The following is a 14,895-nucleotide window of genomic DNA, read 5'->3' on the forward strand; positions in this document are numbered from 1 at the left end:
GATATCTTGTTAATTTCTAATTTTATCATCTTAGTCTTTGCCCATAATCTTCCCTGGGCAACAAAGTTCAGAAATCCTTATAGATAGACGTAGAAAATTGATTTGCCTTGACAATTGCTGGCTTTAGCACTAGGTTTGTACAAAATATGTTATATGTTTCCTAACTAATTCATCTAGGCATGGATTAATGCAGCTCCCTGTTGTACTGAAAGCTATTACCTTTATGGAATTACAGTTTTTGACATGTTTGTGGTGTTAGGAGATTCGAGTAGCAACATAACTTAATGTTTGCTGTATTGCTGGAACAGTGGTAGGCGAGGTAGAAATTCCCATTGAAAATACATTGCTTCTACGTAGCTACAAAACAACAGCAATGATAAAATTGGAAATGTGATACTTTTATACTTTTGCTTTTACTTATGTCTGCAAGGATAATTCAACATTCGGTAATAGCTGGTGGTGGCTGGTGAATTTTGCAGTTGATGAGATTGCAATTAAACAACAATAAGTATATTTCTCCTTTCTCCCCAATATCCCCTTCACCCAGTTTAAACACAGTATTAAAATAAATCTGGTCAACTTGAGACCTACCTGGAACATGTGCATGATCTGGGGTAGAAGCGGGCAATGAATTTCAGCCAGGAAGTTTGAATCTTTTTGGTTAGGGAAGATGATGAATAGGAAACTCACATTTAAATTCTGTACATCTTTGACCATGGTTAGTAAAATTTTCTGCTGTGTTCCGGTTAGGTGAATTTCATCTTACATTTTACCTTCTCCCAGAACCATAGGAAGCATTGAATCATCCTATCTGAGGACAAAAAGAGAGTTCACATCACACACAGAGAGAGATAGTGTTCAGTGCTCTAGAGACAGACACTGTCTCTTTGCCTAACCTATCTTACAGGGGTGTTGTGAAGTTACCGTATTTTTGGCTCTATAAGACGCACCAGACCACAAGACGCACCTAGTTTTTGGAGGAGGAAAACAATAAAAAAAATATTCTGAATCTCAGAAGCCAGAACAGCAAGAGGGATCGCTGCACAGTGAAAGCAGCAATCCCTCTTGCTGTTCTGGCTTCTGTGATAGCTGCGCAGCCTGCACTCACTCCATAAGACGCACACACATTTCCCCTTACTTTTTAGGAGGGAAAAAGTGAGTCTTATAGAGCAAAAAATACGGTAAATGGGGAGGAAGAAAACCATGTACATCACTTGATGTCAGGGAGCCGACAAGGAGAACAGGGCGTTCGCAGATCACAGAAAGACAAAGAAGCACGGGCTAACTTACAGTTAGTTTCTTTATTAAGAAAGCAGAACAGAGAACACACAAAGACTTCTAAGGCTTGCTCCTGTTTAGATGAAGCAGTTGCTCAGACTGCTTGTAACTGCCCCCTTCACTTCCTATTCCTCTGTGTCAGGCCCCTCCTTCTGCCTATGGCGAGCCCCAAGAGACCCTCCCTGTTTCTGCCTGGCTCTCTGCCCTTTAACATGTAATAGACACCTTGTTCGGGGGGGGAGGGCTTCCAGACAGTCAGCAGAGAAGCTGTCAGGGTGGCTCTGTGGTAGAACTGCCAAGTCTGATTCCCTGGGCTGGGGCACCTGCCTGTTTCCTCCTCTTCTTCCTTCCTTCAAGCTCCCAGCCTCCAGTACTTCCCAGCTCTTCCCCTCCTCTGGGTTTTGCTGGTTTCCCACCACCCGGAGTCAGGATCCAACCCCTCCCCTTCTGTGCTTTCTGTGGGGGGTCTCTTGGTCAAGCAACTTCCACAACTCCTCATGCAGCCAGTCCCTGACACCAGTGGCGTAGCGTGGGGGGTGCAGGGGGGCGGCCGCACCGGGCGCAACATCTGGGGGTTAGGGTTAGGGGGCGCAAATCCACGGGTTAGGGGGCACAAATTACTTGCCTTGCCCCGGGTGCTGACAACCCATGCTACGCCACTGCCTGACACTTGAGCTCCTTGGAAGAAAGGAGGGCACATAAATGTAATAAATCCATAGTAGGAATTTTCAGCAGCCCTCTGGATAGTGGAGGACTTTGAGGCTCCAAATGTGGACTTTGCTAGCAGGCCTCTGCCTTCAACACCTCCCCCAGATCTGGAATTCCTGTTTCTCTTATTCCTCTGCTGCCTCTTTTCAATTCTCATTTCTCCTCTTCCCTCCGTCTCTCTCCTTGGGTGGGGTCAGGGCTCTTATAGCCAGCTGACTAGGCCCTTCCCAAGATCCCTCCAACCCCCCTTGCCTGTTTAATCTTTCCCTGCCTTCCTGGGAGCCTCCCCCCAATGTTGGTTCTGTTGGACCATAGGTGCCCTCCTTCTGGCTCTGCAGTCCTTTTCTGTAGGTGCCCACCTCTCAAGGACCACAGAACCAAAATACACAAGGTCCCATTTTGACCACGGAAAATATGCACAGCTGGATTTTCCCCTGTTACAGAGAAGACAGGTCTTTGATCCAAGACTACTGGAGCACAGCCAGCTCCAAGCATTTGTCTGATGTTGTCCAGCTCACTATGAGCTAATCAATCTGTGGATGGAGCAGGGAGGTAAATGAGATGGCTTTGCTGTCTGTTACAATCCGTTGCTGTGTTGTCAGTCCACTGTGGAGAAAGGCACAGAAGGGATTTCAAAGGGAAGCCATCACAATGGATGTTATGTGGTTTCTAATATATACAGCTCAGATGGGCTGAGCCTGGAATTCCCTTACTTGAGTTCAATGGAGATTCACATCAACTATTAGATGCTTATATTTGAAGCAACCCACAATCTTCCAAATATAATGTAAAAATATTTCTATGTATCTGTTATGTGGCTGGGACCATCTGTTCATTCAAACAAAATATACTTGAATAGAAAATATAAACCAATGTTGGTAGTCCACAGAAACACATTATTTCGCATGTGGTAGCCAAAGATTTTATTTCAGGGAGGAAAATGATATATCTCTGACACATTCCCATAAATGTTGACACATTTCCATACATTTTTGCTTTCCATTCATTTGCTCTTTGAGGTCAGTATCAGCGATGAGCCTGGCTTCTTAAACTAATCAGATTTTGTTATAAACTGCAATCCCTGCTCTGGATAACAGAAGACACCAAGATTCAGAGAAAATGGAAATAAATATCTTTGAAGGCCTCATCCTGGCTTCAGGGCAGGAGGAGAAGAGAGGAGAGGAGGAGCACATGGCTCACTCATGTTTGTGCATGTAATGCTAAACAATGGTTTAGCATGACACTGACCACAGCCAGCGCCTGGTCTAGTGTTTTTGGTACCAGTGCTATATGTTATGACATCCTTCTCCAACCTGGTGGCCTCTAGATTGGACTACAACTCCCATCATCCCTCCCATCATCCCTTACCATTGACCATATTGGCTGGGGCTGATGGGAGCTGGAATCCAACATCAACTGGTGGGGTTTTGGGGAAGACTGATTTATGAAATTAGCAGAGTGGTGGGTCCATAAATTTTCTCAGTATTTTACGAAGACTATAAATGAGACATTACTTCTGTATCCCCTCCCTTCCATCTGTTGTTTCGACTGTGACACATATTAGTTTGTAAGAGGGCAGGGATCTGTGATTTTGTACTCCATGAACGCACACTGATGGCACAGCATAAAGACCTTACCTTTATCTGTACTGTAGTATCACCCATTTTTTGTTTTCTTTTTCTTTTTCCTGCTTTCAGTTCCTCTCTTTCATTTTAGGCCATTCTTTTTCCTCTTGCTTTTTTACTTTTCTGTGGTTCACTCAGGTTCATGACTCAGAAAAAGCATTCTGATGGGTTGGTTTTTTACCACAATTCCCTGTTGCTCTTCAACTCTACTTGGGTGTTCTGTTTGCACATAATCCTTACACACAAGCAGAGTGAGTAGAGACAAGCGGGGATGTTCCCTGTAGAGAGTGAGAAGTCTCCTCTACTCATAGAAGTCCCCTGCATGATTTAATGCCCTGCATAACTGGGGTTCTAAATCGTACAATGCAGGAATATGCAGTTGCCTCATACAGGGATCAAACCTATAACCTTTGAGATATCAGCACCATGCTCTAACCAGCTGAGCTATCCAGGTATGTGGGAGCATCTGCAAGCTCCCACTGCCCACTGAGGATGATGCCAAGGTAGAGTTTTGCATGCTTCTCCCAGCCTGCTCAACTCACGCACAGGGTTTACACCCAAACCAAGTGGAATTTCAGGCTCTGCTACCCCATGTATTATTCTTCTATTGGTTGCTGTCTTTTCCTGCTCTCCTCACCTGTGAATGACAGTATGGATGACTGGATTACCAACCACTAGACACCCACACGTTGATGTGGTCTTCTGTGTTCACCATAACTCTTTGTGTTTCTTTTGCTCCTTTGAACGCCATCACTTCTTTGTTCCATAATGTCATTCCCCCCCAGATTTTAGGCCTCAATGGCCCATTTCTAGGGTCTGCTGTTTAAATATCTTGCCAGGGAAGCAAAACATTCATTTTACTGATCCCCAGCAATAACGCCTTCTGTAGATAATGTAGACAGGCAGATAATGTAGAATGTATGACCTTTAAAAGTCAGAAATAAGGAGCTAATTAAAAAGTTGTGAAGTGACCTAAGATATAATTATAGATGCTGACCTACTTAATACAGCTTGAACACAAAGTAATAGGGGCAATTTGGGTGCCATTTTCTGTTAAATAACTACATTGTGCCTATAAAAAAATCAAAGAACTGGGAGAGAGGTCAGGTTTCTCCAGTCTATTATCTTGCACTGATGTAAGTTCTATTGCATGAGGGTAGAAATGGTTTTGTAATTTTATTCTGCTCGATATACATTCACAACAGAGATAAAGAGCCAAAGAGCTGTTTAGCTACATGAAAGGATTTGAGTCTGTCCTGTAGTTTTAGATTTTAAATATGACCTGTAGGTAGTTTTACTCTGCCCATGGGCCCAGAGGATGCCATTGATTGGCTATAAACAAATCTGACTGCTTTTAATTGGCTTCCCTGGGGAAATGTAAGCATCGGCTAAACCTCAATGTTGTGGCACCCACCAGCAGCCTACCATCTTGCAAAGGCAGACACAAGAGATACCTCGTGGGGCTAAGAGAAAACAGATCAGCAGAGATCCAACTGTGTGGGAAGCAATCCTTCAAGGGTGCAGTCAAAAGAGAAAGGCAGCAGCCTTAAATGTCAGACTCCATCCCATCTTGTCTCTTCACGCCAACCCCCCCCCCCCAATTCTTTGCTTTGAGTTTGAACTACAAATTAGCCCTTGGCCATGGCCTTACCATATGTCTGAAGCACCCTTATAGCACTTAGATAGCCCTGGCTTCCCCCAAGGAATTCTGGGAACTGTAGTTTGTCAAGGGTGCCAAGAGTTGTTAGGAGACCCCATTCCTCCTGCAGAGCAACAGCTCCTAGAGTGGCTTTTTCAATGGTGATACTACAATATTTATTAAGAAATTTGGAATTGGTTTGTGGCAAAGATTCCAACAAGGTGATTTTATTTATTTTGACCGGAATGGTTCGGCCAGAATGGTGAGGGAGAATGAACTTCAGGTTGATAGCAGGTTGAGAGGAAAGTGGGATCCGGAAGAAGCCTCCCCAACTCTGCACCCCGTCCCCCAACCCCAGCTCCTAGAGTGGCTTAACAATCAATCCCTCTTCCCAGGGCACTCTGGGAAATGTAGCTCTGTGAGGGGCTAATTAGGACTATGCTGAACAAGATGGTGTTTTCTCTCAGATGTGGAGGGGAAAATATGGGGGGGGACTCGTACCTCCCACATCCCACTGGTGGAAAAGCAGCTGGGGAAGGATGGTAGCTCAGTGATAAAGCATTTGAACACAGGAAGCTGTGTTATATTGAGCCAGACTGTTGGGCCCATCTTAATCAGTATTATCCATACGAGAGGAGGAGAATCTCAGGGCTGGTGGCCAGTGTGGCCCTTCAGTCCTGTCTATCTGGCCCTTGAGGCTTTCTCCAGGCCACCCTCCCTCTTTAGGCACATCTGCTGCTCTGCTTCATGCCCTCCTTGAGAGTTTTTGCCTGGCTGGAATGTGTCCTTGGACTCTACTAATGCCCCTTGCTGGCCTGGAGGGAGGATAGAGAGGGATGTTTGTGCAGAAACTAGTCTGCTATAGAAAGGTAAAATCAACATCCATTGCTTCACCTACTTTTGCTCTGGTCCTGCCCATCACTGGTATGTGGTCCCTAGAAGATTGACCCTTGGGCTGAAAAGGGTTATTTATCCCTAGCCTACACTGACTAGCAGTAGCTTTCCAGGGTTTCAGGCAGAAGTTACCCCTCTTCCTCCAGCCCTAGCTATTACAGTGGTACCTCTGGATGTGAACAGAATCTGTTCCGGAGCCCCGTTCACATCCTGAAGCGAACGTAACATACAACTGCGCATCTGCGCGTGTGCAGGTCGCGTTTCGCCGCTTCCACACATGCACGTGACATCATTTTGCGCGTCTGCGCATGCGTGAGCAGCAAAACCCGGAAGTAATGCGTTCCATTACCTCTGGTTTGCCGCGGAGTGCAATCCAAAAACGCTCAACCTGAAGCATATTCATCCCGAGGTATAACTGCATTATTATTATTATTATTATTATTATTATTAATTGAATTTATATACCTCTCTATACCTGGAGGTCTCAGGGCAGTTCACAAAACACTGTGTCTAGCTGTGTTCAGGTTACAAACCAGTTTTCTTGGAGGGTAAAAGCTGGGCTTGGCTTTTCTTCCTGAATCTGCATGATATATGCTGCTTCAGAAACATGTGACAGGAACTTTTGAGATGTCACTCTGCTAGCTGCAGTGCCCTGAGGGAAGGCTGGAGTGAAGAACAGCAGGGCAGGGAACTAATAGCCGCCAGCTCCTGAAGCTTGGGAGAGAATATATTTTGTTTATTCTAATGTATTTTAAATTGTAAACCGCCTTGGGTTGACTTGGCAGAAGGGTGGCATATAAATGCAATATATAAATAAACTTAAATCCATTAAATTATGGGTTGTGGGTTGGCCTTTGTGTTGGTGAATTGCTTTTACTAGATTTTGGTTCAGGCTGTGTATGATGACTGCAAGTCTTTGCTGGAAAATAACTCAGTGGAGCAGATTTGGACAACATATGGCCTGTTGGTTACATGCAGCTCCTGAGGCACACTTGTACAGCCTGTGTGATCTGGATCATTTTTTTTATTAAAAAAAAGAAAATAAAAACCCTTCTGCAACTAAAACAGGCAGATTTATCTACATGTGATTTATCAAGTCATGATGTATTTCTATTGTGCATGATGAATATTGGTCAGGTTCAGATGTAGAGATCTCTGTTGTATCTTTTTGTACGCTTATTCAACAGATTGTGATGTGAAGCAGCATATAAATTGTTGAAATATATAACTAACTCAGACCAAGAAACTATGGGGTTTGTTTGTTTTTCAAACTGAGGACATTGTGAATGCTTCTTAAGTCTAGACAGGAAATCTGTGGTTAATGCTCTGGTGGCAAAGTTTATCAGCATGACCCAGGAGTATACCTGCTTTCAGGGACAAAAGAATGTATTATGTGAAACATCTCTACTAACTTGTTCCAAACCAAATGTGTTTCCCCAACCAACAGGGCAATCATTAGTAAGTCCCATTGAGTTTAATAGGTCTTACAGATATAGGGATCTGGGGTTGCAACCTTGATGATCTGTAAATGTGAAGGAGTGTCTCCACCCCCATTGTTCTACCCGGACACTGAGGTCCAGCGCCGAGGGCCTTCTGGCAGTTCCCTAACTGCGAGAAGCCAAGTTACAGGGAACCAGGCAGAGGGCCTTCTCGGTAGTGGCACCTGCCCTGTGGAATGCCCTCCCACCAGATGTCAAAGAGAACAACAACTACCAGACTTTTAGAAGACATCTGAAGGCAGTCCTGTTTAGGGAAGCTTTTAATGTTTGATGCATTACTGTATTTTAATATTTTGTTGGAAGCCGCCCAGAGTAGCTGGGGAAGCCCAGCCAGATGGGCAGGGTATAAATAAAATATTATTATTATTATTATGCAGCTCACTGAATATCTTTTGGTGATTGTGGGTTTTGTGTTTTCCCCCCCAGGAAAAAATCTTTCCTGTTTTCAGCTCTTTATGCTGCCTTTATATTTGGTGGTCGACATCTAATGAACAAACGAGCAAAATTTGAACTGAGGAAACCACTAGTGCTCTGGTCTCTGTGCCTGGCAGTCTTCAGGTAAGTTGAGGAATATGACGAGAATGCCCCTTACGTAATCAATATCCTATAATGCATCCTTCCCCAAACTGATATCCTCCATATGTTTTAGCCAACCACTCCCCTCAGTCCTGGACACCATGGCCAATGCTCAGTGATGGTGAGAGATGCAGTTTAACTACATTATTATTTATCAAATTTATATACCACCCTATACCCACAGGTCTCAAGGCAGTTCACAGGATAAAGAGCACCAGGTTGGGGCCGGGGCAGACTTTGGTCATATGGCACCTTGAGCAAGGACATAATATTTCCCCCATTTCCCTGTTTTTTCATCCTTCCTGTGACTTGGACCCAGGTCACAGACCCACTTGACACGAGTTCAGTCGTGATGCACCCGCCACTTGACCTCTGCTCAGTTAGTCCTTAGTAGCAGGCAACACAAACCAGCTACTATGATAGCTCTAGAAGCTGCCAGTTCTTAGAAAAGCTAATTCTGTAACCCAGCAGCCTCTGCGGTTGGGGAATTTTCACATCAAAAGTACAGACAGGCAGTGAGCTCACTCCCTCTCGCCTTCCATTCTGCGCCCCCTCAGTTCAGCGGTCTGTGTGAAGGAGCCACCTTAACAGCCCTAAATCTGGTGGGGGAAGGCTGCTTTAATTACTGCCAGTTTCTTAACCACTTTCTCCAGCACACTACAAGCAATGCGACAGGAAGGAAGACAACAACCACAAGGTTAGGCAAAGTGTATGAACGAGAAAAATGCATTGTGCTACTGCCAGCTGCCCTAACATTGCAAACTTCGGCATTCAGTTGGTACCTGCACCAGGAACAGGCGCTGAAAAGGCTGGATGGAAATAAATGAAAGGCATGCAAACATGTTTCCCACATGGTGAAAGCACCCCCATGTGGCAAGAGTCTAGATTTCACATCCTGAAAAAGTGTGCTTTCTGCATGGAACCTAATGGCTGTTGCAATAAAGTATGGTTTAAAAGAACAGTGTAACTTTCAATCAGGCCTGACATCAGCATGCAGCCATTTTTGTTACCACCGCTGATGCCTGATCTAGCCCCCCACCTTTAATATAAGCTAAAGCATTCCTCTATAGCCAGGTTGTTGGCCTTTAAATATCTGTGGCCTTTTAGAAGTGGGTGGGATGTTTTTCATGTATTTCTCTTTACTCTTGGTTTTAAAGTATCTTTGTGGGATTTGCTTGGTTGTAAGTTGCTTTGGGTTGCCTTGTGCAAGATAAAGCAACTGACAAATAATAATAATAATAATAATAATAATAATAATAATAATAATAATAGTCTGGGAACTGCCATTTTAATTTTCCACAGTGCCCTGGTGTGCCAGTTAGCTGTAGGCTAAATTCAGGGTGATGGCACTGTATGCAAAACCCTACATATCTTAGCACCAGGATACCAAAAAAATCATATATAACATATATACCCAATGGATTGCTATGCTCTGCAGGGCAGCGCCTCCTGCAGATACTGTTCCATGTGTTTGGTATAAGAATCAGAGATTTAATGTGGTGTCACTTTGAAATTCCCTCCCTTTATTTATTTATTTAGCCACAATTTGAAATACAAAATAAAAAAACACAGTTTAAAACAGCTTAGAAGCACCTATTGAAGACCTTTTCTTTTCACCGATTTATTATAATTGTATTAGAACTCAGCTTTTCCTTCCAGCCATCTGAAACTTGCCATGCCATTTATAATCTGCTTAAACTATTTTATAGTTTAGCCTTATTGAGTTCATTTATTTGCCTCAAGGCTTTCTTACTTTTTTCAACAGGCACATAGATACATACTTTTCAGGGCTAAGTATTCTAGTTGCTATAACAACTGGATACCTTTGATCTTGTAAGAACCTTAAAGAGTATCCTCTAGAAACAGGTATTCTGCCTTTTCGGATTACTGTTCAAATCTCCAGATTACTGCAGTATTTTCAGATTCTGTTTGGAGCCTAGCCCTCTCCCACTGACCCCAGTAACTTCACAGGGCTACATCCCTGAAGTATTCATTAAGGATTATTTCAGTGTTATACCATGCTTATGAATCCCTCCTGTGCCATCCTAAAGATTAGTAAGTGGCTTCCTTAATTCCAATGAGATCTCTTGCCAAACAGAGTTTTAGCTAAAAAGTGAGTATTGCCTTTGCATATAAAATCCAGAAGCTGTCCAGTCTTGTTAACTGTGAATGTGGCGGAACTAAGATATTTCCTTAATAAATTTTTTTATTGGTTATGCCCCAGTCTCCGCAAGCCCTTCAGCAGACTTTGGCATAATTATGGAAGCTTTGATATATTTATTTGTAAATGCTGAATTTACCCACAAATGTATTTGAGCGGATGAGTAATTTCAAAATAAAGGAATCTTGCAAAAGCAAGGACACTCTGTCTTCTGTAGCAATGAAATTCAGTATTGATTAATTCTAGGGGGTTACTTAGAAACTAGATGTGAAATGCTATGGAGAGGATATGGTGCTGCATATTTATTTCAAGAGTTCTGTTGCTCTGAGGCAGGGATAGGAAGCCTATGGACATCCAGATGTTGTTAGACTCCAACTTCCATCATCTTGAACCACTGGCCATTGTTGATTGGCACTGATGGGAGTTAAGAGTACAGCAACAACTGGAAGGCCCCTGCGCTAAACTCTATTGACTCGCCAATCATCCTCCCAACTAGAAGCAGTATCTCTCACACAGGAGACATGGAGGAAGTGTACACTGTCTGTAAAGGGGTAGCCTTGAACTCCCACATAGATTCATAGAAGGGTGTCACAAGGGTCATCTAGTCCAACCGCCTGCAATGCAGGAATATTTCACCCAGGACCCTGAGATTAAGAGTCCCATGCTCTGCCAGCTGAGCTATCTACATGATAAGCTCTATGTTGGAGAATAACCACTGTCCATGCTGGCTGGGACTGATGGAAGTTGGAGTCCAACAAAATCAAAGGAATGTATTTCCAATAAATGTGTTGAATAGCAGCATCCTTAACTAAATTCTTCTGTGGGAACTTTTTATTCGAGTATTCAGAAAGGGTGCAGTCTTCCCATGAGCATCTGGTTGGCTGCTATAAGAACAAGTTACTGGACCTTTGAGTGGATCCAGCAGGACTCGTCTCATGTTCTTAAATGGAGGTCAGGATAGGCACAATGAAGGTACTTCCTGCTTCTTGCACTCAATAACTATATCTGGGCTCTCTAAGGATTTTATCTTCTACTTTCTGATGATAACCGACTGCTCTTTGTTTTCCCTTTATGGTCATGAAGTATATTTGGTGCTGTTCGAACGGGTGCTTATATGGTGTACATTTTGATGACCAAAGGACTGAAGCAGTCAGTTTGTGACCAGAGTTTTTACAATGGACCTGTCAGCAAATTCTGGGCTTATGCATTTGTGCTAAGCAAAGCACCAGAACTAGGTGAGTGCCTTCTCTCCTTTTTCACTTCATGGGGTACATTTGGAGCAAAAGGACAAAGTTGTGACAGGATTGTTCCTTAGCAGTTCTCTTGTTTTATGCTATATATTTGTAAATCACCTTGATGTGCTTGAAAAAGGTGCTTGTTTGATTGCTTATTAATAGTGCTCGAAAAATGCCTTTAAAATTTTGCATTCAGTCAATATATTAATCACTGTACAACCACTTGTATTTGTGGTCTCAAATGAGTTTTCCTTAGTGGAGCAAAATTGTAATATAGTTAAGTCATTGTGGGTCACATTTGTGAAAAAAATAACAAATACAGATAAGAATAATACAGATAAGACTCTCAAAATTCCAGATGGAATAGTTGTCCTTAACTCATACTGTTTGGATTATTAAGGCTCATGGGTTCTATATTTGCTGCTGTTCCTCAACTATCTTCCAAGAGCAAGAAAGTAGCATTTTAGCAACCACACAAAGTGACCATTCACCAACCCAGTGAATGGCCAATGCAGCCAAAAAACCTTAACCCATTGGTGGCACAGAGTCTACCTAACACAGATATGGTCATATATTGTTCATTCTGCAGTACTTCTACTCCTATCAAAATATTGTATATAACCAACACAGTCTTCTCAAGGGTCAAACTTCTCAAGGGCCAACAGAACAGGAAAAAACAATAATACGGAAATCAGTCATATATATAACTGCCTGCTCATATGCCTGCCAACAGGATGGTCTAACAAATTCCTCACCTAGAAATAATGTCCAGACCTAGTCTCCCTTCATCACTTAGTTTATGAAGATGTGTCTAAGCAGTTTCCTCACCAGTAGTTTTAAAAAGCTTGTAAGTAGCAAAGCCATTTGCACATCTATGTTTGCTTATCCTGAAGTTTCTTAGGCAGATTCTAATTGGAAATAGGAAGCCGTGATTTGGCAGACGTTCCACAGCTTGTTTCTCAGGAAACCTCACAGGGCTTTCGACCCAACAAAACAATGATGACTATTAAGAATATGCTGTTTCAGTGCATTGCTGATTTTCAGCATCAGCTAGAAGGAGATACACAATATTAACTTTATTGTGTATCCTGCCTTACCCTCCTCTTGGGGACCAAGGGAACCTGTGTTTCCCAAGTAGTCTTTCATCTAAGCACTGACCAGAGCCAGACCTGCTCCACATCATTTAGAATGGTACCACTTTGTACCCTTCAGACTGCTGTTGAGAATGTCCAGTGTTTTTTTCTAAAAAAACACACGTTTAGGGGTACTCTCATTTTCCTACTCATACTGAAATACTCCCCCCCCCAAAGAGGCCAAACTTAGATTCACAAAATGTTTAGGGGTATGCGTACCCCTGCGTCCCCCCAGAAAAAAAGCACTGGGAATGTGTGAAAACCTATTGTGAGTCCTGCAGTTGTTTATGGAAATGGGGCAGTGTTAGAAACTCGTGTATATATAAGCTAGGCACTAAATATTTCCTTAAACCAGCATTACAGTTGCCAAAATGGAATGTCTAGTTGCCAACTTTGGGAAAGTTGTATTTTTTCAATACGACTTTTTGGTTCCTGAAATTCATTCTGATTGTGCAGATAAAATATAATGGATATAATTCCACAGGCTGTGCTATTAGTGTGTGAAAACAGTCAAGATCCAAGGATCCCCAGGCATGCACCTCCAGATGGTGGAGATGTTTCCAGATGGTGGAGAGGTCAGGTGCCATCCTGGAGCCCAGGCATCTTCACTTGGTCACAAAATGACCTGGCGAAATATGAACACTGATTTACTAATCAGCTTTACTACTGATTTAGGTTACCATCCTAAGCCCACTTCATTGGAAGTTGGCACCACCAGTTCCCCCCCCCTTCCTCTTTGCAAGTAAACATGTATGGGGTTGGGTTACAGGTAATGAAGACATTGGTTCATATCCCTTAAAGGTAAAAGGTAAAGGGACCCCTGACCATTAGGTCCAGTCGTGACTGACTCTGGGGTTGCGGCGCTCATCTCGCTTTATTGGCCGAGCGAGCCGGAGTACAGCTTCCGGGTCATGTGGCCAGCATGATTAAGCCGCTTCTGGCAAACCAGAGCAGTGCACGGAAATGATGTTTACCTTCCCACCGGAGCGGTACTTATTTTATCTACTTGCACTTTGGCGTGCTTTCGAACTGCTAGGTAAAATTTAGGGATTTGATTCCAGTTGCACAATATTTTTCATTTGCACAGTACTTTTCTTTTCCCTAAATGTAAAGTTAATTTGTGTTGGAACCTATTGACATGACTAAATGTAATGACTTCAGAGACCATAGTATAATTAGGGCTTGGATTGATATGCATTTTCTTCATCTATATTTAACTTCCATTTTCCTCAGGCTAATACCAGATAAATAGCCATTATCCATGCTTAGAAAGATAATAGGTTATTTCAAAAATGTATTTTAGTTTTTTTCTCAATAATATCTTCTGTGAAATGTCTAAGGTAAAGGTAAAGGTACCCCTGCCCGTACGGGCCAGTCTTGACAGACTCTAGGGTTGTGCGCCCATCTCACTTAAGAGGCCGAGGGCCAGCGCTGTCCAGAGACACTTCTGGGTCACGTGGCCAGCGTGACAAAGCTGCATCTGGCGAGCCAGCGCAGCACACGGAAACGCCGTTTAACTTCCCGCCAGTAAGCGGTCCCTATTTATCTACTTGCACCCGAGGGTGCTTTCGAACTGCTAGGTTGGCAGACGCTGGGACCGAGCAACGGGAGCGCACCCCGTCGCGGGGATTCAAACCGCCGACCTTTCAATCGGCAAGCCCTAGGCGCTGAGGCTTTTACCCACAGCGCCACCCGTGTCCCTATGAAATGTCTACCTTTGCTTAAATTTCGTGCAAACCCAGTCATAAGCTGACTTTTGATTCTATCACTGCAATCCTATACATGTCAACTGAAAAGTCCCATTTGAGTTCGATGGGACTGACTCCTAGGTCAGTGGGAGTAGAATTGCAGCATCAATCTCATTGAAAAATTGATCTTTGCAACTAAATTGGACTAAAATTCCTAAATGACCTCACATAGGTTTTGACAGTATAATCAACTGCAAATGTTCCTGGATGACACGGATGATCCGCAATAGAACCACTTCAGTCTGGGTTTAGGCCAGGTTATGGGACTGAATTGACTTTGCTCACCCCACTGGATGACCTGAATCAGGAGAGGTAGTGGGGGATTGCAACCCTGCCATGCTTACTTAATCTCTCAGCATCTTTTGTACCATTCACCATGGTGTCATCCTGGATCAATTG

The 14,895-nt window shown here is 43.3% G+C and overlaps 1 protein-coding gene across 1 annotated transcript in view; it reads left to right on the top strand.

Annotated features, from left to right (window-relative positions):
- ELOVL6 (ELOVL fatty acid elongase 6) overlaps positions 1-14,895 on the top strand; it is a 71,176-nt gene that overhangs the window by 51,105 nt on the left and 5,176 nt on the right. Inside the window, exons 2-3 of the mRNA XM_083571901.1 lie at positions 8,070-8,201; positions 11,464-11,615. Of these exons, the coding sequence (XP_083428027.1) occupies positions 8,070-8,201; positions 11,464-11,615 (284 nt within the window). The remainder of the gene's footprint in view (positions 1-8,069; positions 8,202-11,463; positions 11,616-14,895) is intronic.

The sequence above is a fragment of the Podarcis filfolensis genome (assembly GCF_964270895.1).
Source record: "Podarcis filfolensis genome assembly, chromosome: 9".
Taxonomy (NCBI): Eukaryota; Metazoa; Chordata; class Lepidosauria; order Squamata; family Lacertidae; genus Podarcis; species Podarcis filfolensis.